Genomic DNA, 22,897 nt, shown 5'->3' on the forward strand with positions numbered 1-22,897 from the left:
ATAAGTATAGGTTGAAAAGATTAAAATAGAACTGATACGAATTGCTAAAAGTTGGGATATACTTAATTAAGTACATTAGTGAATTTTTTAAATTGATATATAGTATTTGATAAAATTATTAAATGTTATGATAGACATGTTCATCAATTGTAGTAGTATAAAATATTAATCTATACATAATAATGGATATTAACGGCTATATATATATGCCGATATGCAAGATAAAATAATTTGAACGTTTCATTTGTTTTGGTTTAGGATTTCAATTTGCAATGAAACAGTACATGCTTATGCAATCAGCAGTTTTAGTTTCAAAAATCAGTACATAATCGGTCTAACAAAGGTTCAAAACTTATAAATTTTTTAATTTAAAAATTTGTCTCATATAAAAACTTATATGATGAGTTATGCTTTATATATTTTTCTGTCTCATGCTCCTCTTGACTCCGAGATTAATATAAAAAATTAGTAATAAATATAGAGCTTTTCAATGTTTATTAAAGATATGATACGTGTGAACTTAAATTGTGTCTTGCTTATAATAGAAAGAGTATTAATAAAATTGCGAATATATTCTTGGACCACAATATAAAATTTATGCCACCGCCATTAATTTCCTTTATTTTCGTTGCCGTTTTCTTTATTTTTTTATTTTCTTCATTTTTAAAGCCACGTAAAAATTCCAATACAAAAAAACCAACAATATAATTTGCGGTAATTTATATAAACAACAAAATTATAAACGGTGCTTAGTTATTCAAACTTATAATCAATGTTTTTAGTTCTGTTGTTTCAAGATTTTGCATAATTAAATTGTTATATGATTATTTCTAAAAGTAATCTACCGAGTAATCAATACTCCTATACTATATAATTCACTGAAATGAAAACATAAGTACATATAAAATGAATAGTGTAGGACAAGGAAATGCAATAGTTATTGCAGCACTTTATAGATGGTTTTATTGATTTTGGAAAAGAAAAGGCTGCAACAAATGTGAATTTTACTGTCTTATGTTTGGTTTTTCTGAATAACTAAGAATCATCATCCATCAATGTATGCTCTATCATCTTTCTTCACACAATGGATATCTATAAGAGGCCCTCTCTAACTTACCTTTAGGTGCTTCCCCACAATTAATATGTATGCATCATCACTCTAATTTATCTACACTATCAAATATCCCCGAGTTCATTATTTATGCGTTACACGTTGCGTCAAAGGCTTTGCAACATTACGTTACACTTTTTTGGGTCATTTTTGCACAACGTTCCATGCTATGTCTAAAGATACGTATAGATGTGTAATTTGCATCTATACTTGTAGAAAGAGGTATTCATACATATGAAATAGTTCGGTAAGTTGAGCCGAAAAAAAATTATTTTCACAAGACAAATTATGTCCTAGGTAGTACGGGCATTCAAGTTAACGATTATCTGAATGATAAAACAACTTTCTTTTTAGTACGTAGAAGCTTCTCAAACTCGCTTGTCACCAACTGACTTGACAATCTTTCGGAAATCAAGCAAATAATACTGAGTGATGTGTGAAAGATGAAAAACGATATTTAAGATAAAGTATGAATGCACAAATTTGTTTTTCTATTTCGAAGTTTATACATGTATAGGCTTATAACCAATGATATTTACAATAAAATTAAATGAAAAATGCCAAAAAAGACGTGATATTATATTTGTTCGATTAAATTTCTTTTGACTGAATAAGTGTCAAAGAGAGTAAAAAGTAAAAAGTAAAAAGTAAAAAAGTAAAATGTACTAGTAGAAAAAAGAAAACACAAAAAATGGAATTTATTTATCTTGAGTGCAAAGAATTGAATTTTGTTTTAGTATAGAGAAAAAGCAGATATTCCAAAACCAAAACCGCCGTCACCCCGATTGAGAAAACCAGCTTTCCACAAATCAGACACCACACACTTTCTCTCTCGCGATTGAGATTAAAGATTGAATCTTTCATCTTCAATTGAGGAGAGGGAGTGAAGTCCCACCGCAAAAATGAGCGAAGACACCAAGAGGAACGCCACTGGAGCCGCGGCGGCGCCCTCCGTCGACGATCGGAAGTCCTCAATCGGATCGAATCCCACCAAGAAAGTCATCATCAAGAGCGCAGACATGAAGGATGACATCCAGAAAGAAGCTATTGACATCGCAATCGGCGTAATTTCTCTCTCCCCCCTCTCTAATTTCAATTTTCTATGTGCTTTTTATGGAATTTTGTTGAATTTTTCGTAGGCGTTTGAGAAGTTTAGTGTAGAGAAGGATGTGGCAGAGCACATAAAGAAGATGTTCGACAAAAAATACGGCCCAACTTGGCATTGCATCGTTGGCAAGAATTTCGGTATCCAAAATTCCTCTTCTTGATTGTGTTTATTGCTTGGTTTCCATTGGATAATGTTGAAGATTCTTGGAGTGTTGCTGTTTTTGACATTATTGTTTGATGAAGCTATTAAGATTGCTTGTTTCAGCTCAGCTTAGTGCTGCCCTTTTACTTGATGTGTTGGTTGTGTTTATGTTGTGTTTTAACCTTATTTTGGATCTAGGATAGCCTCACATAGGGCCCCTCGTTGCATATACGAAAGTGTAAGAGGTCGAGTGTATAGTTTCCTTGTGTAGTTATTGAGTTAAGCAGCTGATAGGAGTTGATTTCTCCCTTTTCTTGTAATCTTATTATATTGGTCTGATATGGAGAAGGGCCTTGTTAAGCTGTTTCGTTGTATGCTCATTTGTGCTTAGTTTCCGAGTTATGCTATAGAGCTTGATGTTGGTCTTTATGCGAGTGTTTGTGAGTTGGATCTGTAGATTTAATAGATGCAATACTGATAGCTTGGTTAGAGCACTGAGCTGTCGTCCTTCGCGTTTTAACCTTATATTGGATCTAATTGAGTGGATAGTTTCCTTATGTAGTCATTGCTTTAAGTAGACGATAGGAGATGGAATTTTGCACTTTAGTTGCTCCATTTACATATTGCCCCTAATATTGGATGTAGTACTAGTAAATTGATGATTCCTCTAGTTGATTTACGTAAAACCTCTACACTTACAGGAAAGCATGTGTTGCTTAGAAATTACTGGATTACATGGTTACATTAGAACATATTGATTGGTGTGAATAAAGCAGCGGATAGATTGGTGTTCTTTTCTATATTGGAACAGACTTCCTAGCAATTGTAATTTGAAATTCGTTTTTGTCTTTGCTTTCTCTTTTCATCTTATTGGCACATGGACTATGTATGACTTTTTGCTTCATCTTGTGTTTTCTTGAGTAAGATCAGAAAATAACGCCATCCCTTTTCCTACAAGTTATGTGTCTTGGCAGAATATCGGTCGTCTGAACTTTGATTAAACATCTTTGGTTTCTGAATATATTTTTCTTAGAAAGAGTTTCAGAGAAACATTGAATCGTTTGAACGTCTTTCATTTCATTTCTCATATATTATATACTCCATGACCCATATGCATCTATGTCATCTTTCCATCGATATGTGTACAAACAAATTATACTACTATTATCTTTCCATCTGATATAACTTTAGAAATAAAATACAACAGACAATTATCTGGATTAGGTATTACCTTATAATAAAATGCACTCTAATTTGTCTTTGCCTATCGTCCTTAGGTTCTTATGTAACTCATGAGACGCATCACTTTGTCTACTTCTATTTGGACACCAAAGCTGTACTCCTCTTCAAATCTGGCTGATCCGTGCAATGACTTGAATGGAGAGACGAAAAGTGACGAATTGAAGAAGATAAGATGATTATGTCACAGCCGCCTCCTTGTTTTTTGTACGTAATATGATTCAATATCTCTATCTGTGGAGACTCCCTTGTTCTTGTATATTTCGTGTGCTGTGTTGACACTAAGGAGTAAGGTGTCGTTAGTTCCCACTGTTTGATGTCCATTTTTTCTGTTTGCTCGTTGTTCTTGAAGATAAGAATGGTAAAACAAATTTATAAGAAATCTTTGCTTCTGTATAGTAGCGCATGAGTTCTTGTCTTCATTTGTTCTTGGTTCAATCGCTGTGTTATGATCGGTTTGAGCAATGGCTAGGGGTGTTCTTGATTTGTCTTTCTGTTTTCGTCAAGCTCTTTTTAGTTTTGTGAATGACATGATCTCGACCTAGACTTTGTGTAAATGCGATACTTGATGAAATATACGTTGTTTAGAAGCATTTTCGCATTTTGACCCTTTATATATGCTTTGATGATCCTCAACTACTTACCCACTCTGTTTAAATCTTGAATAGGCCTACTTGATACGTGAAAAGGAGACTAGCTAAACTGTAAGATTTTATTCTAAAATCAATTGATGATCGAAAAATGGTTATTTATTTAAGTTGATCTCGTTTATTTCATATTTTCGACGTGGAATAACTCACATTTGAGTATCTGATTGGTATCCTTTTGCCGTCCTGGCTAAAGTGAAAAAAAAAGAAAAGAAAAAGATAATGTTAGTGTTTTAAGTTAGTTTGGTAATAAAATTAAAAATGACCTAATAAAAATGAATCACGTATTATGGGATTAGAGGAGGGAGTGTTGGAATAAGGGTATCTACCTCAATGCCATAAAATGGACTTTCTAGAGATCCTCAATAACACATCCTCGCATGAATTGCCAAGGATCCGACATTGATTCCCTCCGATGTGTCAATTGGGAAAAAACGCCCATAGTGACTAGGATGGATATCTGGTATCTGAAAACTAGCAGTTCGTCCTGTTAGTCCCCCAGGACCTAAATAACTCAACTTTCTCCCATGAACTATTTGTGTCAATGGATTAGTTCGATCTAAAACTTGAGATAAGAGGTGTAAACCAAAAAAGGATTCATAAGTGGGACACTAGTTATAAGTGTCGATCTAAGTGAAGCTAGTGTTAACCGTGCTATGCACGGGACAAAAGATTTTCAAATAATGAAGAAAAAATATAAGATAAATAGATTAAAAAGGGGATACTGGTTAATAAAAAATAAACTTTAGTTAAATTTTGATATTTTCCACAAACTGTAAAATTGGTCTACAATATCATAAACTTTGCATTTTGTTTGTTATTTCCCATCTCAATTCAAATAAAACATCTTCGGAGAAAAACTAATTCCACGTGGGCAACCAAAGACGGTTTTGGGTGATACAAGTTTATCTAACATCAAACAGGCTTATAAAACCAAAGATGGCTATGGATCATATGGCAAACCGAAAAGCCAAAGGTTTCATTAATCAAAATTCAAAGGTTAACGTTTTTCCTTTCTAAATTTATTTCATTATGAAAATATCTTGAATTTGATTTTGGTAAATACAGTTTGACCATGTCAGCTCAAGAGTCAAAGGGAGAGTAAATGTGTATGCGGCGATGTGATTCACGAATAAAGATGATAAGCAAAAAGAATTGATTTTGTATTTTATTAGTGAAAAAGCAGAAATTCCCCAACCAAAACCGCCGTCAGTGACACCACACATGACACCCATTCTCTCTCTTTAGCTCAAGATTTCAATTTGAAATTAAAGATTGGATTTTTCATCTTCAATTGAGGAGAGGGAGTGAAGTCCCACCGCAAAAATGAGCGAAGACACCAAGAGGAACGGCACTGGAGCGGCGGCGCCCTCCGTCGAGGATCGGAAGTCCTCAATCGGATCGAATCCCAGCAAGAAAGTGGTCATCAAGAGCGCAGACATGAAGGAGGACATCCAGAAAGAAGCTATTGACATTGCAATTGGGGTAATCTCTCTCTCCTCCCTCTCTAATTTTCTGAGTATTTGCTTTTTATGGAATTTTGTTGAATTTTTCATAGGCGTTTGAGAAGTTTAGTGTAGAGAAGGATGTTGCGGAGTACATAAAGAAGACGTTCGACAAAAAATACGGCCCAACTTGGCATTGCATCGTTGGCAAGAATTTCGGTATCCAAAATTCCTCTCCTTACTTTTGTTTTTGTTTATTGCTTGGTTTCCATTGGATATTGATGATGGTTTTGGTACTGGGATTGTTTCTGTTTTTGACATTATTGTTTGATGAAGCTGTTAACTTTGTTTGTTTCAGCTCAACTATACTTGATGTGTTGTTTGTGTTTATGTTGCTTTTTAACCTTATTTTGGATCTGGGATAGGCTCACCTACTGCCCCCGTTGCATATTCAAAAGCGTAACGAGTAGAGTGTATAGTTTCCTTGTGTAGTTATCTCATAAGCAAATGATAGGAGTTGCTTTTTTTGCATTTTAGTTACTCCCTTTTCTTGTAATCTTATGACTAGTCTGATTTAGAAAAAGGTCCATGTTAAGCTGTTTCATTATATGCTCATTTGTGCTTAATACTTTTGTTTGATTTAGGTTGCGTTTTAACCTTGTTTTGGATATTCGAAACTGTAAGAGGTTGAGCGTATAGTTACTTCTGTATATAGTATAAAAAAGGGCCTTGTTAAGCTGTTTCGTTAGTGCTCTTTGTGTTTAATTTTTGAGTTATGTTATAGGGCTTGATGTTGGTGTTTATGTGAGTGTTTGTGAGTTGGAAATGCAGTTTTAATAGATGTAAGAATGGAAGCTTGATTAGAGCTGTTTCTGATTAGGAAAGAGTTGGAGATGTTGATTTGATATTCTAATTCCGGCTGATATTCTTCTTGCATTTAATGTGGAAAGAAGCTTGATTCAGTTGTTTTTCCAGAAGGGAAAATATGGTGGACATAGACACTTTTTTTTATAATTTATACTAATGTGGGATAGATGGATGAGACTTGTATGTATTGGCAAAGATCTTTGTTTACATTGGAGGAATGGCCATGTTAAATTGCATTTTGAGTGTCGTTTTAGAGTCTAACTCTCAAGAAGCATCACAAAAATGCTAATCGCCACGTGATGGGGTTTAACATGGGTTTCATGTTACTCGATTACATGGTTACATTAGAACATATTGATTGGTATGAAACTATGAATAAAATAGAGGATGGACTGGTGTTCTTTTCTGTATTGGCCTAGCCATTGTAATTCGAACTTGGTTTTGGTCTTTGTTTTTGCTTTTCAGCTTATATCTGTGACACATGGACTATGTATGAATTTTTGCTTCATCTTATATTTTCTTGAGTAAGATCATAAAATAGCTAGGATGTTTCTTCAGATTTGACGTTACTTCCATTATGTACGAGTTTACTAAGCAATTCGGTGCTATCATACATTTTATTTACCGTTTCCATGAATGCATGATTGTGCCTACATATTTTCATTGAATCATCCGTTACTTCAGAATATTGATCGTTTGAACCTTGATCAAACATCTTTGGTTTTTGAATCTCTTTCACCTAGAAAGAGATTCGATGAAAATTTGAATCTATTGCTCTTTCATTCTATTTCTTAAGTAAGTTACTCCCGTGTCGTTAATACTGAGAAAAATTTAGATCAGAAGGAACCAGCCGGTGTAGTTCGTTACAGCCTTGCTTTTAGGGTGTTAGGTGTTTCATTATGTCGTAGGATGAAACCCGATCCTACCTGCATTTCTTATGCCATTACAGCTGCTACACATATATGTCATCTTTCCACCGACATGTTTACAGAGAAATTACAAGAGACAATGATCTGGATTAGGTATGAGTTTTTATAAAATGCACTCTAATTTGTCTTTGCCTTTTGTCTTTAGGTTCTTATGTGACTCATGAGACGAATCACTTTGTCTACTTCTATTTGGACACCAAAGCCGTACTCCTCTTCAAATCTGGCTGATCTTGAATGGAGGCGGACAGTGACGAACGATGAAGAAGATAGGGTGATTATGCCATAGCCGTCTCCTTGCTTTTTGTACGTATTATCATTCACATATCTTTATCCATGGAAGACTCCCCCGTTCTTGTATATTTTGTGTGAAACGTACTGTGTCGACACTAAGGTGTCGTGATTTCCCACTTTTTCATGTCCGTTTTCGCTGTTTGCTCGTTGTTCTTGGAGATAAAAATGGTAAAATGAATTTATAGGAAATCTCTGCTTCTGTATAGCAGCGCAGGAGTTGTTATCTTCGTATGTTCTTGGTTCAATCGCATGTTATGAAATATGAATAATTCACATTAGAATGGAAAGAGTATTAAATTGAGTTGATGTGATTGTGACAATATTCATAAGTACTCCCTCCGTCCCGGATAGTTCGGGTCACTTTGACCGGGCACGAGTTTTAAGAATTGTTATGAAAAGTGGGTTGAAAAAGTTAATGGAAAGTGGGTCATACTTTTATATATTAGTTTTATAATAAAATGTGAGTAGGAATGAGTTAGTGGAATATGGGGTCCACTACCAAAAATGGTAAAAATGAAATGAGACAAATTATGTGGGACGGATCGAAATGGAAAACTGGGACGAATTATCTGGGACGGAGGGAGCAGTACTTACAATTGTGTAATTAAATAAATATAGATTTGACTAGACATTTCACCTTGATTTACAATTGTGTAATTAAATAAATATAGATTTGACTAGACATTAAGCACTGTCGTGTGTGAGTTTAGTTATTTACTATTCTCACTGCGTACTAGTATTAAAGTACTTTAATAATCTGAGTTGAAGCCAGAGGTGTCATACTAGTATAAAATTTGTAAATGGCTAATTGCCACTTTAAATAAAAAAATTACTTCTTTCACTCCATTTAACCTATGCTCTCTGCGTCTCACCAAGATTGTCTCATTTTAACCGAGCACGAATTCTAAGAAATGTAATGAAAAGTGAGTTGAAAAAATTAGTAGAATGTGAGTCTTACTTTTATATATTAATTTTATAATAAAATGTGAGTATGAATGAGTTAGCGGAATATATGGTCCACTACTAAAAATGATAAAAAATGAAATGAAACAAATTTTATGAGAAGAACAGAAATAAAAAAAATGAGACAATCTTTATAGGACAGATGGAGTAATAAGGTATAGTTCCTAGTTCCTGCTTCCTACGGTTACGACCACTTTTGTTGTTTAATAAATACTCCCTCCGACCTTTGTTCTCTAAAAGTAATTTTTTTTTTTTTAATTTATCTCCTAGAATAGAAATTTTACTTTTCAATAAAAAAAAATTATTTTTTCCCTCTCTTTTAATACTTTATTATCTTTGCTTTTATCGACGATGACACTACATAAAATTGAATTTTATATACTCTTAACAAATAGCTATAAGTAGATTGCATCTTGAAGAATACAACGTTCGATTTCTCAATACCGATTTGATTGTGAACTGTGAGTTCTAATCCCAATACAAATAAAAATATTCATTCTTTTCTCACTTTCACAAAATAAAAAAATGAAGAAATTATACATACGAGCTAACTAAAATTCAGTGATACTTACATATGAAGTCTATAATCAAATATTTTGAATAATACGACAAAACTATTTTTGGGACATATAATTTAAGTTTGTGATAACGACAAACGTGTCCTTATCCACACATGTCCCCAACTTCATACGCTTAAATCTTTTGATAATTATATTACACTTAAATACCCATTAGTAATAGAGTCATTTTGTCATTTTGATATATTCCATTATAATAGAGTCATTTTCCTTTTTAGTAAAAATTAATATATTTTTTCACATCTACGTTACTCTCTCTTACTTTTTTCTCTCTTCATCTTTCTACTCTTTTTCATTTTCCACTTTATTCTCTCTTTACTTAGCTCATCTAACACAATTTTTCTTAATCTTCGTACTGAAAATAAACGCCTCCATTATTATGGAACGGAGGTAGTAAAACACTAGAGCTAAATAAAAATAAATTAAGTAAAAATAGTGAAATATGTCTTCTTTCATGGAGTGACAAAATACAAATGATATGAGTTTGTGAATATTGACTTTATTTTCGTATTTGGTTGAATTTCGAACTATGCAGAGATAAAATAAAATATTACTATTAACCAGAAATTTAAAAAAAAAGAAAAGGGAACATTCAATTCGCTCTAAAAAAGAAGTGGAACTTCCAAAAACACCCTTTACACGCTCGGTGTAGAAACGCTATCAGCAAGGGGTAGAAACGGAAAAACGCACACGCTCTCCCTCGCCGCTGCGGGAAGACGACGGCGGCGGGGATGACGTGGCAGTAGCAGCTGCTGAACAGGTGTACTCAAACGTACAACTCTCCTTTTCGTCGATGAAAATCTGCCTGGACCTGCAATCCACACTGCAAAACGGCATATCCCCTCTACAAATACACAAATTAAAGACCTCAGTCCTCAGCAATCAATTACAATTACGAATTGAAATTGGGGATAGAGTGAGAGAGAAGAAACGGAAACCTACTTGTACATGAATATGTCATTCCCCGGCAATAATTTTCGCCGGCAGAGGGAGCAATTCTCCAGAAATCGGGGGAAAAGAGAGGAATTGGTGAATGGAGGAGAGGAAGGTCTGATCATGGCGCCTTTGCTGAGAATTTGGGGGCTTCTTCTGATGTAGTTTTCGAGGATCACGCTTAATCCTACCATCTCACGTTTCATTGCTGCGGCGGAGAGATGGTGGAGATTTTGGGGGGTTTTCATCGGAGTTTTATAGCAGCTATCAATCTGTTTCTGCATTTAAATTTTTTATTTTTGAATTTTTTTTATACTTTTTGTCGTTTTGTGTCCGATGCTGCAACTAGGGATGTCAATCGGGCCAACACAGCAAATTTCGGGCCAACCCTATCGGTTCCGGGTCAATCGGGTGTGGGTTAATCAGGTTGTGATTTTTTTTCGGGTTATAAAAGTTTAACCCTAATCCTAAAAGGTTGGGTTTTGGACTAGCCCAACGGGTTAATCGAGATGCTACCGATAAAATTAACATGCTATCAATCTAATAAATAATGATAAAAATTAGTTATATTTATAAAATATAAAATATTTAATGATGATAAATTTGATAATTTGAGATATATGTTTAAACTCAAGTATAAATATTATCAAATATTAACATATTTTGAGAAAATATAAAGCATGTTTTAGAAATTTATATATATATTTTTTTGTGAATTTAAACTTTCTAATTTATTTATATATTATTATATTAATAAAAATTTTAAATGTGATTGATATACTTAATATAAAATTTAAAGTTATTTTTGTAGTTATCTATATTATAAAAATAATCAATGAAGTGATGAATTAGAAGTCAAACAAATAAAACAATAGAAATTTTATCGGATTTTCGGGTCTAGTCCTAACGGGTTGCGAGTTATTCGGATGCAGGCTAATAATTTTATCTGGCTATAAATTTTTAACCTTAATCCTATAAATTTTGCGAGCTATTCAGGTCCGGGCTACACTGACATCCCTAAGTGCAACACTCTTTTTTACTGTGCGTGGCATTTTACTGCAGTCATTAGAGCGGCGGTAAAAAAAATTGTTGGCTTCCTTATCTGTATTTATTACTCCTAAGAAAAATTGTTATTTTTGGTATGTGTATGTTTTTACAATTGTCAATGGAGTATTTTTTTTTATGATAATAATAATTGCTTAGATTCAAAACAATCGTCACAATAATACACTAATACAAAGACTATATACGTAAATTAGGGATGTTGTCACTTCAAAACTATTTTTGTGGATACAAGAAATATAGAGTAAAGTTTGCCATATTTTAATAGTAATAGTTGGATGTCGTCACTTTAAATTATTTTTGTGGATACTAGTAGTATAAGTGAAGTCTGAATATTTAAAATTTGCATCATATTGTAGTTAGTAATTGTTGGATGTCATCGCTTCAAAGTTGTTTTTGTGGATACAAGAAGTATAAAGTATTAGTGGTAATTGTTGTTGACAATCTGAATTTAACTTTTTCAAAATCTCTTTTTAAATTTTGTCTAAAGGAGTCGTATTGGATGACTATGAAATAGTTACACATTGATGCTCACATGAATTGCATGAAATAAATTACATCAGAATCAAACTACTAATACAAAGACTAGACTTCTATCGAATTAGTTCCACACTGATTTCAATTGCATTTTTATTTTTGCTTTTAAGTATCCACGTATATTAAATATGTAAGTATTAAATATTCATAAAATATGCGTGGTTGGGAAAAATATAGTTAATACGCTAATATTATTTAAAAAATAATGATTTTTTTTATAGAAGTTAGAGTGGGTCATGCAATAAAATTATTAATTACGGGATTCGCACTTTGTATAATGAGATTTGGGAGTAAAATTAGAACATGACTAGTAAGGTTCATAATTAAATTTTGTTAACATAATTTGTACTACATTGTTCCACATCCTTAAATAAATGAATAAAATTACAAATCTGATGTTGAATTTTATATTATTTGTAAAACTAATTATGTAAATAATAATTTAAATTAAAGTTAAATTAAATTAAATGTATAAAATAAAACAAATCATGGTGACATGTGAATATAGTAAAAGGTTTCATTTTATTTGTGTGTTGAGTTGTGTGGACTCTACTACCACAAATGAAAAAATGATACTATGGGTGAATCGAGAAATAAATTGCAACATTTTTTTTTTTTTTTGAACGGATAAAATATTTATGACAGGAATAGCTAGGGACCAAATAACTTAGATAGGAAAAAGAAGAGTAGAACACAATAAAATAGGTGTTTATGTTTTTTTATAGTAATTTCTATTTGCTACGAAATATCTGACCTTAGGAATTTTATATGATTGAAATTGAAATACCGTGAGCCAAGAGTAAAACAACTGCGCCCATCGATATTTCTTTGAATTAGATTACTTATTCTATCTCCTATATTTTTAGTAATTAAATTCTGTTGTGTACATAATATAACTAAAGGTTAGTATAATCATAACTCAGTCCCTATTATAAAGCTTATTGAAATTAGTAAAGTCATTATTTCAGACATTAACGAGTAACGTCAAATTAGTAGTAGTACATATACTTAAACCTAGAAAAACAATAATTAATGAGATTTATCCAAATAAAATAAAAGCAATACACTATATAAAAAAAAATGCCATTTGCCTTGCAATAATTATTTTCCATCTTTCCTTTTTACTCAATTAGTATCTATTTATTAAAATTTGCATCCCACAATGGGCAAAAAATCAATTACCTTCAATTAAAACTAATTCATAGTAAAAAACTAAAAATCGACACTCTAATTATGATATCATCGACAATAAATACATAAGCAAACATCATTGCTAGCTAAAGCCCATTTTCTTTTACAGAGACGTCCGATTAATTTCGATTTCTAGATACATAGGATTTAGATTCCATCACCATCACAAAATATCTAAAATCTATCCTACTCATCCCATTGATTGAGTTGAATACATATACTAATTTAATTCGAGTCCTCTCTACTAAATTTCAAGCAGCTAGCTAGTACCATACTGCCTCAAATTAACCCATGATGTATAAATCACACCCTTTTTTATTATTAAATTTCCAAAAAAAATTAAAAATCGTAAACAATTAAATGAGGTAATTAATTAATTACTACTAGTATTCTTCAATTGTTTCTGCAGTTTTAAGTTTTTAATATTAGATCGTAGTACAAATTTTCAATTATTAATTAATCATGATCTCATAGTATTAAAGGAAATTTTTGCTTTTTCATTGGATATAATAAATACGGAGTATATAATAAATCTTTTAACTAAAATTCCTTTCAATAATCTTTTAAAGTTTTTTTCTTGTTTTTGAAATGGCTGGCAATGGCATCGTAATATGTTTTGGGTCCTATTAAGATGCCATCTTTTTTTGTTTGTTCTTTTTTGCATATGTGATGCTTGATAACACAAATACCTAATTTGATGCCAATAATTTCGTATAGTTATAAACACTCATTTATAATTACCCCTTTCAATATAACAAAAATATCATCTATGATAGCTAAAGTTTTGAAGTGCAATGCATCTATGATCTATTGCCTAATTTGTATAGTAATTATCATATTTAGGGGTAATATTCATATACATTTCGTAGTATTTTTTTTTCTAAATGTTCAATGTTTAGAAGAAAGCACAATCAGCACAACATTATATTAGATCCCCAATATACAATGTCATGAAAATATCTTTCAATGTTGCTAACTCTTTAAGTCATACTAATAATTTAGGAGACTTGATAATGGTTAAAGTAAAATGGGGTTTCTTTTTGGGAAAAATAGATGCTATAGATGTAAGTTTCTAATTGTGAACATAATATAATATTTGGTACTCCTATGATAGCCACATAAACTTACCTTTCATAGCTCAATATGTTGAATATTCTTCACCCTTTGAGCTAATAAAGTACTAGAAATGACAGGTCATTTAGCATCTATTTGATCTTTTTTTTTTCAAGAGTTATCGATAAAATTCATACTAGCTAGTGAAAAGATATATGGACTAGATTAGCAAATTGATTTTACTTAATTAAAGTTGTAGCATTAATTAAATAACATAAAATAGGTCAAGCATCCACGAAGCAATTGATACATACTCCTATTTCTGTAGTGTAGAGATATAAGAAAAGATTTTGAACGTAACTATGAGTACATAAATTTAGAATTCTTAATTGTCAATCTTTTCTGATGTGGATTTTAGATAATGACAATGATATCTAAGTTTTGCCAAACTTTTTCATACAAGAAGTGTCCATAGACAAAAATTGGTTGTCGGTAAATTATAGTACTACTAGTAGATAAAGAAACGTTCATCCATAATTATTAAAGAAGAAAAACAATAGACAAACAAAAAAAATTAGAAACGATCATTATGTTATTTATAATGTTATTGTGGGAATAATACTCTAAGACCATTTAGTGGCAAACAAATGAAGGGCATGAAACGTGCGTGTGAGATGATCAAACAGCAGAATGGTAATGTTTGGAGCCAAATATCTCGAATTCGAGTCTACCATAATGCGACTTTTAAATTTATCTATTTGTCCACTAATGAAGGGCATGAAACCCTATAAATAAACTATTTAGTTCTTATAAAGTTATGGAAATAATACTATACTATTATTCTGTAAATTGTTATTATATAGAAGACGAAAATCAAAGAATAATTCATATACCAATATTTTTTGGAAAAGAAAAAAAGAAAAAGGACGACAATTTGAATAGAAGCATGAGATGAGGGGCAGATATGCAATTTTAAAATTTGATTTTTGACGAGTGATAAAATGGGCCCGAATGTCGGCCCATATTAACATAAAGGATAAAATAGCTATATTCGGGCCTTTCCTTTTTTATTTAATTATGGGGCCCACATTTTAGGCCCAAATTTTGAAAGGCTAAAGTGACAGCTACTATTTTGGCCACGTTTATAATGACAAAGGAACTCTAGTAGGTATTCGATTTTATATTTACTATTTTAGCCAAGAATAAATTGAGTTTTATGATTGAAAATTGATTTTGATTCGATTGAATAAATAAGATATGATAGTTAATTTCAGTGCAATCAAATATAAGTAAAGTTAGCCTTGGCTTACTATGGATGTCACTCTTTCATGCGACAAAATTAATCTCAAGAACGTAAATTTAATCTCAAAGAATCTCAACATATATTAATTTTAAATATTAACTATTATTTTTATTTGAATTTAACAATGTCATTGTATTTTGAATAGATATAGAAAGTGTATGCAATGCGTCCTAGTAAATTAGAGTTACACGTATGATATTATTCAGTCTATAAGATACACGTGAAAAAGGTGTTTAATCGTCCTACCCAATGCCGACTATTATTATTTTTATCTTGCCTTTTGTTCTTGTAAATCCATGAAATTATTGGCATTTTGTGTGCATTTGTAAGCAAAATCCTTGTTTTTTTTTTTTTTTTTCAAAATCGGATAGATGACAACCGAATTTTCAAATTTTCAAACTATTAAGTGGAGAAAATTGGTCATATGTTATTCTACGATTCTACCGGTTATGTTCGGAGTCAGAATTTCAGAATTTAATTTTGTAATTTTTTGAGTATTTTCTATGCCTTAATCACTGAAACAAACTATATAATCTAATATATATCGTGTCAATGTAACATCTGGATTTATCAAGTATTGTTTTGTTCATTTTCTGTTGGGACTAACACTATTCCTCAATACCCATTAGAGAATAAATCATTTTATTAATTCTTAATATTCAATTTGATAAATTGTAGTAGAACATTTAGTCTTATAAAAAACTGTTCGATAATAAATTGTGTCAGATCTTAATTTTGGAAGAATGTCACGTAGAATTAATTTTGAGTTATAGTACTCCGTATATCTTAAGTTCTTAACTTTCTCGTTGCATAATCTCGAGCCAATTCAATATTGGATGGGAATTAATTTTAAATAATGGAACTTATTAATAGACTAAAAGCAATTAATTATACCTTAACATTTATTATTTTCTTTTTAAAAAAATATTATTTTCTTTAACACAAACCATTTATATTTGTAAAATGTTGACTTATGTAAGATTCAAAAGGCTTACTAGAGTTATAGCTTTAATAGGTGCAACTCTATTTCATTTGATAAGCTAAAAAACCACATTCAACTCCACCACCTATCCTATAAGGTTTTAATTAAGATGGGACAACAACAACTTGATACTACTAGAACTATAACTTTTTTTTTTTTTTTTTTTTTTTTACTAGAACTATAACTTAATGTAACTGAATTGATTTAATTGAATACTCCCTCCGTTCCACATAATTTTAGTTTGACGTGGGTACTACTTTTAAAGTATTGGTTTTATAATAAAATGTGAGTAGGAATGAGTTAGTGGAATATGAGGTTCACTACCAAAAATGGTAAAAATGAAATGGATAAAATTATGTGAGACGGACTAAAATGGAATATTGGGTAAAATTATGTGGGACGGAGGGAGTAATTTTTTCGGCCAAGATTCTCTAAAATTACATATGCGTATAATATTGTTATAATTTTTTGGATTTTATAAGTTCAGTTGAAAAATCTTACTGTATTTATTAATCATGATTTTAATTGTTACATATTTTTTAAATGACTGCATGATTTAATGGATTCAAAAAGTTAGTCCTATCCATTACGTAATCAAATTCCTAAAACGAAGATTAGATAAGATCGCTGACTCAACTCTGATATTTCAAAATAGTTTTAGTTATAATATATAATTAGCACCACCAAGTTGTTTACATTAAGCATTATGGACTAATTGATTAGAAGATAAATCGGTATAAATGAATTAAAGCAACCCATTTTAATATATAGAACGATAATCATATTAAATAAAAATTCGATTCACATAATTTGTTTGTATGGTGAAGTGTCATGCGATCTATTTAAAGATGATCAACCCTTTGTATCAGTCGAAAATTTGCGAAAATATTTTGATTACTTGGTTTGTAGATTTAATTAGTAAGAGGACGTCAAATGATGTGTTTTGATTTTTGAATTTTCCATAAAACTTATGTTGTGATTTCATATTTTTAACAATATTCATTAAAATAAAAAATATTATCAATCTTATTCGTTCACTTGGAACTGCAAAACATTTCTATTCAATAGATACTCCTATATTCTACCAAAATTATATTCTGAATGCACTATTGGATTGGGTAAACTAGACGTGTGAAAATTGATCATGCATAAAACGTGCTTCTAGTCTATTTAATTTATTGTTTACAATTTATAAAATTAGAAAATAGTGGCAATGATAAAAGACATGTACTCTGCATGGTAGATTATACTAGTATAGAAATAAGTCAGGATGGCACGTTATTAATTATATATCCACGAAATTCATATTTCACCTAACCTTTTATATTTAAATGGTTGCCCCCATAAATTATTAAGTATTTGTAACTTTGGTTTTCTAGTTGGGAAATGGAAAGCATTTGTTATTTGATGTGACTGGATTCAATATATTAGGTAACTATTTCAAAATGTATCCTCGGTTCTTTTTATTCACTTAAACTTATTCAAAAAAAATAATCAATTTTCATTTTTATTGAATTCTCTATCTATAGTAGTAAATTGGATATATATTTCATCATTCTTATTTCTAATTAGTACTATTATTTTTTTCTATCTCACGTTAACTCATATATCACATTAAAACTCGGGGATGTCGAATAACAAGACTATTAATAATGAAAGAGTACAATTAACTATTGAAATAGAATAATGTTTGATTATTTATATAGTTTAATTTTTAAGGTTGGATTAAGTTAATGTGGAGAAAAGTAAATGAAATATTTATTACTACTAAAATGAAAAAAAAACCGTCTCGCAAAAATGTATCCCAGGACAAACAAAATTTATTATTCATTTATTTATAAAATAGATCAATGCTACTAGTAAAGTACCTAAAAATATTTTAAAAATCTTCATTTAATTTGTAGCAAAAAATGATTTTCTTAATAATTTTTGTAAATACTAATCCCTCCGTTCCATGGTAGTGGAGTTATTTTGCTATTTTGATACATTCTATAGTAGTGAAGTCATTTTACTTTTTAGTAAAAAAAATCAACACATTTATTCTCACTTTTTTACTCTTTCTTATTTTATTCTCAATTCATCTCTATACTTTTTTCATTTATTGCTTTATTCTTCCTTTATTTCTCTCACTTAATACAATTTTTCTTAAATCTTATGCCGAAAAGAAACGCCTCGCTCCACTGTGGAGACGAGAGTATTTTTTGGATTTTGTATTATGGAGTGGAGAATAATTAAAATTTTGAGATGATATATCATTGGATGATTATTGATTGGGATGTGAAGGTAGTTATCCGTATATAAATCAATTATTTAATTAAATTTGATTTATTAATAGTAATATCTTTACTCAAAAAAGAAGAATCCAAAAGGACTACGATTCTACGAAACTAACTTGTTGGAAAGCGCCTAAAACATTTATTTATAAAAACAAGAAAGAAACATGAATTTGAGAAGGTGATCACCTAAAACATTTATTTGGAAAAAGAAAATCCATTTTCAACATAATTTATCTCTTTTATTGCCTCTTTACTTTGAGTATTGAAGAAATATAAAAATGTACAAATTATCAATATAAAAAGTTATTAACACTTAAGTCCAATTGTATTAGTAGTAAACTAATTCGAATTTCTAATTCTAAAATTATAGTACTCCCTCCGTCTCGGATAATTCAGCCCATTTTGACTGGGCACAGGTTTTAAGAAATGTAATGAAAAGTGAGTTGAAAAAATTAGTAGAATGTGTGTCGTACTTTTATATATTAATTTTATAATAAAATGTGAGTATGAATGAGTTAGTGGAATATGGGTACATTACCAAAAATGGTAAAAGTGAAATGAGACAAATTATATGAGACGACCGAAATAAAAAAATGGGATGAATTGTCAGGGACGGAGAAAGTACTACTACTTATTATAAAAAATTAAAATAAAGGAGAAACATTAATCAACTAATAGAAGAGAAGAGACGACGAAGGAGAAAGATGATGTTGGAGAAAGATTTATTTTTTACAGATAGGATCTACTTATCCACTTTATATACATATTTAATAGATGCTGAGCAAATATTTTAGTGTTAATAATTTTTAGGTGATCCCTTCGAATTGTATACATAATCAGTGCAAAAAATTGTTTGCAATCATTCCAAAATCCATCAAGGAAATCCGACAACTTATCCAGTTCATACAATTAATCGAACTAAATAACTATGATTTGTCGACAATTTCATCAAAAAAATCCGCGGAGTTTGAGCCAGTGGTGGCGATTTGTTTCCTCCGCCACCGCTCCGCCGTCGAGGGCCTCCAGCGCCGCCGCTGATTCGGAGCTGGTTCCTGTCTTCCGAGCTCAAGATGACATTTTTAAGAAGCCCAAAATGTTGTTTTCATCGAAGAATCGTTGCCCAGAAAGTTCTGTAAGTCTTTTGGTTAGAGGAAAAAAATTTACTAGCTTTTATCTGTTGAAATTATTGAATTGGTAAATTAGCTCAAAAATTATTGAATTGCTATATGTTGTTGATTGATCGAGGAATGAAAAATTACTGTCTTTGCTTCTGATTTTCTGCATGATTGAATTCTAGAATGTGTTTCAGGTTTGTGAATTTGTTTTCCTTTGTGTAGCACAGTGTGTGTGTGTGTGTGTATTAGAGATTCTTAAGTTGCAAGATTATTTATGCGGCTGATCAAGATTTGGGAAGATTCTTGCTTGCCTTTTGTTAGATTCTTGCTTTGCTTTGATTTGACTATTTTCTGCTCAAATATGATGAAATCTGGAATATTTTTTTGGCCTTTTATTAGATGATGTATGCTTGTTTGTTTGGAGATTGAGATTCTACTGAGTTTTATTGATGAGTTTTGATGGTTGTGAGAACTATTTAGTTGAATGTTATGTTTATTCGTGATTGTTTGCAGTGGAGCATGCCAATTGGGATTAGTAGGTGTAGATTTTCGACTCAAACTATGGCCGATGCCCCTTTCGATGGTGTGGTAGATGTGCCTTTGGCGCAGACTGGTGAAGGAATTGCGGAATGCGAACTTCTTAAATGGTTCGTTCAGGAGGTGAGTGGATTATCTTCCTTGCTCAATTGATGCTCCGGTGGAAATTTGACAACTTCTGGCTTTGTTTAGGATTTAGTTTTATTGGTGGGGTTTGACCTGTTCAATATTATGTGGTTTTTCTCTCTTCTTGTGATTCATATGTGTGTGTGTGTGTGTGTTCAAGTTATAATGCTATCTATTTAAAAGTTTTTAAAGAAATTGAATCGCTCGTAGGGTGAGCAAGTCGAAGAATTCCAACCACTTTGTGAGGTTCAAAGCGACAAAGCAACGATAGAGATCACAAGTCGTTACAAAGGAAGAGTTTCGAAGGTTCTTCATGTCCCCGGTGATATTGTTAAGGTAACACTAGGACCATAGTTTGGAAGCTTCCTTGTTGAACTTGAATCTAAACACACTATGCTTTACCGGTGCTCAATGGTAGTCTCGTAGTTTCAGGCTTGGTGTATCATATGCCTCGGTACAGATACCAGAAGCATGTTTTTTCTTTCTTTACGATGTTTATGGAGTTCTCTCTTGGATAAAAGTGAAGTTTGTACCTTATCAAGTGTGTTTTCTAATACTCTGTAGGTCGGAGAAACTCTTTTGAAGATGGTTGTTGACGAAGATGCCCTCTTTAGTCAGCCTTCTGAAATATTGGAAGTTATCAAGGCACAAGTTCCCGATGCAAGTAAACCAGAAGATGCTGGTCCAGGTGTCAGTAAACCAAAGGTTGGCGGTGTGAGGTCCACGCCTGCTGTTCGTAATCTTGCAAAACAATATGGTGTAAATATTGAAGATGTTCGTGGAACCGGTGAAGAGGGGAGAGTGTTGAAAGAGGATATCCTTGCTTATGCTGCTCGTGGAGGTGTTCTGAGCGAAACCTCAGCTTCTGCCGATCAAAGTCTTGAAGGAGATCAGATCATCCCGAATATTTCTTCGACATATGGCTGGGAGTATGAAGACCAGACTATCCCTCTGAGGTAGAGCACGTATCCGTTAACTAATTATCTTTTTTGGACTTCAACTAGGTGATCGAGAACATATCCGTTGATATCCATGTCTAATAATGAATATGAATATTGAACCATAAAACTACTGCTTCTGATTCTTGGGTTTTTGTTTTAATTTGCCACGTCTTCTTAGAAACTCGAGTGTTTTCCTCCTGCAGGGGATTCCAGCGTGCTATGGTCAAAGCAATGACGTTAGCTGCGAAAATTCCACATTTCCATTATGTGGATGAGATAAACTGCAATGCCCTCGTCGAGCTCAAAGCATCCTTCCAAAGAGCGAATTCTGATGCAGGCGTTAAGTACACTTTCCTTCCTGTTCTGATAAAGTCTCTTTCGATGGCATTGAGCAAATATCCCATGCTTAATAGTTGCTTTAGTGACGAATCGCAAGAGGTGACTCTCAAAGGTATGTCCACTCGAAACACAGGCTATTATTTCAGCAGGGCTATTTGATGTCGTTAACTGTGATGCTCGAGCAACGATAGTGTTGTTTAGTTATAGATTTGAGTAAAGATGAGAGTTTTCTGTAATCGTTACTTTTTTATGTCGAAAGGATCCCACAACATTGGTATTGCGATGGCTACTCCACACGGTCTAGTCGTACCTAACATTAAGAAAGTTCAGTCTCTCTCCATCTTCGAGGTAACTTGTGTTGAGTTCTCTTTCCTCGTCATGATCTGTGCTATTGCTCTTTATTCGGATCGTTTGCGCTCATTTCTGTTCTCGACCAGATCACAAAGGAGCTGGCGCGGCTCCAAGAGTTGGCCCTGGCTAACAAGCTCAGTTCCGATGACATATCGCGTGGAACCATCACCTTAAGCAACATCGGTGCAATTGGAGGGAAATTCGGCTCCCCCCTCATCAATGCACCCGAAGTTTCCATTATCGCGATTGGAAGAATCCAGAAAGTTCCACAGTATGACGAAGGCGGGAACGTGTATCCCGCCTCGATTATGACGGTAAGTCAGCTAGAAAAAATCCTTCTTGACAGTTAGTCGAATCAAGATCTGCCAAACGGTTAAAATCCCAATCTGCTGCATCTTCCTCAGGTAAACATAGGCTCTGATCACAGAGTTCTCGATGGTGCAACGGTCGCAAAGTTCTGCAACGAGTGGAAGCAATTCATCGAGAAACCCGAGCTCCTGATGCTTCACACAAGATGATCTGAGCCCGCCTGCGTCGCTGGGGATGCGTGGACGCCTGAGGGCGTCGCCTGAATACGAAAACAACGCGTACGAAACACAGCACAAGAAGTGGCGTTTACAAGAAGCAATAAAGAAAGAAACTGCAATGTAAGGACTCCTTTTGCTTTTCAAAGAAAAAGAAGAAAAAAACTAAAATTGTCTTACAACTGAAAGCTCGTTATCAGACTGCTTCGTCTCATTATTATCTCGTTGATTCGTCTACGTTAGGTGCTAGTAAATTATGCTCCTAACATATTCTTGCAAATACGAGAGGTTTGTTTATCCGTTGTGCT

The 22,897-nt window shown here is 32.4% G+C and overlaps 4 protein-coding genes across 4 annotated transcripts; 3 read left to right on the top strand and 1 right to left on the bottom strand.

Annotated features, from left to right (window-relative positions):
* Window positions 1-1,854: 1,854 nt before the first annotated feature.
* On the top strand, window positions 1,855-4,000 carry LOC125221943 (uncharacterized). Its single transcript, XM_048124290.2, has 3 exons — window positions 1,855-2,175; window positions 2,251-2,356; window positions 3,638-4,000. The coding sequence occupies exons 1-3, from the start codon at window positions 2,014-2,016 to the stop codon at window positions 3,718-3,720; spliced, it is 351 nt and encodes a 116-aa protein (XP_047980247.1). The 5' UTR covers window positions 1,855-2,013; the 3' UTR covers window positions 3,721-4,000.
* A 1,404-nt stretch (window positions 4,001-5,404) lies between these two features.
* Window positions 5,405-8,084, top strand: LOC125221944 (uncharacterized). The gene is made up of 3 exons (XM_048124291.2): window positions 5,405-5,731; window positions 5,805-5,910; window positions 7,633-8,084. The coding sequence occupies exons 1-3, from the start codon at window positions 5,573-5,575 to the stop codon at window positions 7,713-7,715; spliced, it is 348 nt and encodes a 115-aa protein (XP_047980248.1). The 5' UTR covers window positions 5,405-5,572; the 3' UTR covers window positions 7,716-8,084.
* A 1,657-nt stretch (window positions 8,085-9,741) lies between these two features.
* Window positions 9,742-10,512, bottom strand: LOC125185145 (FCS-Like Zinc finger 15-like). Its single transcript, XM_048081635.2, has 2 exons — window positions 10,262-10,512; window positions 9,742-10,163 (listed from the first exon to the last, which is right to left on the bottom strand). Exons 1-2 carry the CDS (start codon window positions 10,498-10,500, stop codon window positions 9,980-9,982), a joined length of 423 nt encoding a protein of 140 aa, XP_047937592.1. The 5' UTR covers window positions 10,501-10,512; the 3' UTR covers window positions 9,742-9,979.
* An 8,829-nt stretch (window positions 10,513-19,341) lies between these two features.
* On the top strand, window positions 19,342-22,812 carry BCE2 (2-oxoacid dehydrogenases acyltransferase family protein). Its single transcript, XM_048123842.2, has 8 exons — window positions 19,342-19,788; window positions 20,285-20,431; window positions 20,645-20,770; window positions 20,999-21,390; window positions 21,579-21,826; window positions 21,974-22,062; window positions 22,152-22,379; window positions 22,470-22,812. The coding sequence occupies exons 1-8, from the start codon at window positions 19,585-19,587 to the stop codon at window positions 22,581-22,583; spliced, it is 1,548 nt and encodes a 515-aa protein (XP_047979799.1). The 5' UTR covers window positions 19,342-19,584; the 3' UTR covers window positions 22,584-22,812.
* Window positions 22,813-22,897: the final 85 nt, after the last annotated feature.

Source organism: Salvia hispanica, chromosome 1 (assembly GCF_029641045.1).
Source record: "Salvia hispanica isolate PSC_SH4W2 chromosome 1, Shi_PSC_v1, whole genome shotgun sequence".
Taxonomy (NCBI): domain Eukaryota; kingdom Viridiplantae; phylum Streptophyta; class Magnoliopsida; order Lamiales; family Lamiaceae; genus Salvia; species Salvia hispanica.

Coding starts and splice junctions, on each gene's coding strand:
- BCE2 (XM_048123842.2), top strand. CDS start 19,585: ATGATTTGTCGACAATTTCATCAAAAAAATCCGCGGAGTTTGAGCCAG. Junction 19,789..20,284: donor ATCGTTGCCCAGAAAGTTCT/GTAAGTCTTTTG, acceptor GATTGTTTGCAG/TGGAGCATGCCAATTGGGAT. Junction 21,827..21,973: donor GCAAGAGGTGACTCTCAAAG/GTATGTCCACTC, acceptor TTATGTCGAAAG/GATCCCACAACATTGGTATT.
- LOC125221943 (XM_048124290.2), top strand. CDS start 2,014: ATGAGCGAAGACACCAAGAGGAACGCCACTGGAGCCGCGGCGGCGCCC. Junction 2,176..2,250: donor CTATTGACATCGCAATCGGC/GTAATTTCTCTC, acceptor AATTTTTCGTAG/GCGTTTGAGAAGTTTAGTGT. Junction 2,357..3,637: donor CATCGTTGGCAAGAATTTCG/GTATCCAAAATT, acceptor TATCGTCCTTAG/GTTCTTATGTAACTCATGAG.
- LOC125185145 (XM_048081635.2), bottom strand. CDS start 10,500: ATGAAAACCCCCCAAAATCTCCACCATCTCTCCGCCGCAGCAATGAAA. Junction 10,164..10,261: donor AATGACATATTCATGTACAA/GTAGGTTTCCGT, acceptor GTGTATTTGTAG/AGGGGATATGCCGTTTTGCA.
- LOC125221944 (XM_048124291.2), top strand. CDS start 5,573: ATGAGCGAAGACACCAAGAGGAACGGCACTGGAGCGGCGGCGCCCTCC. Junction 5,732..5,804: donor CTATTGACATTGCAATTGGG/GTAATCTCTCTC, acceptor AATTTTTCATAG/GCGTTTGAGAAGTTTAGTGT. Junction 5,911..7,632: donor CATCGTTGGCAAGAATTTCG/GTATCCAAAATT, acceptor TTTTGTCTTTAG/GTTCTTATGTGACTCATGAG.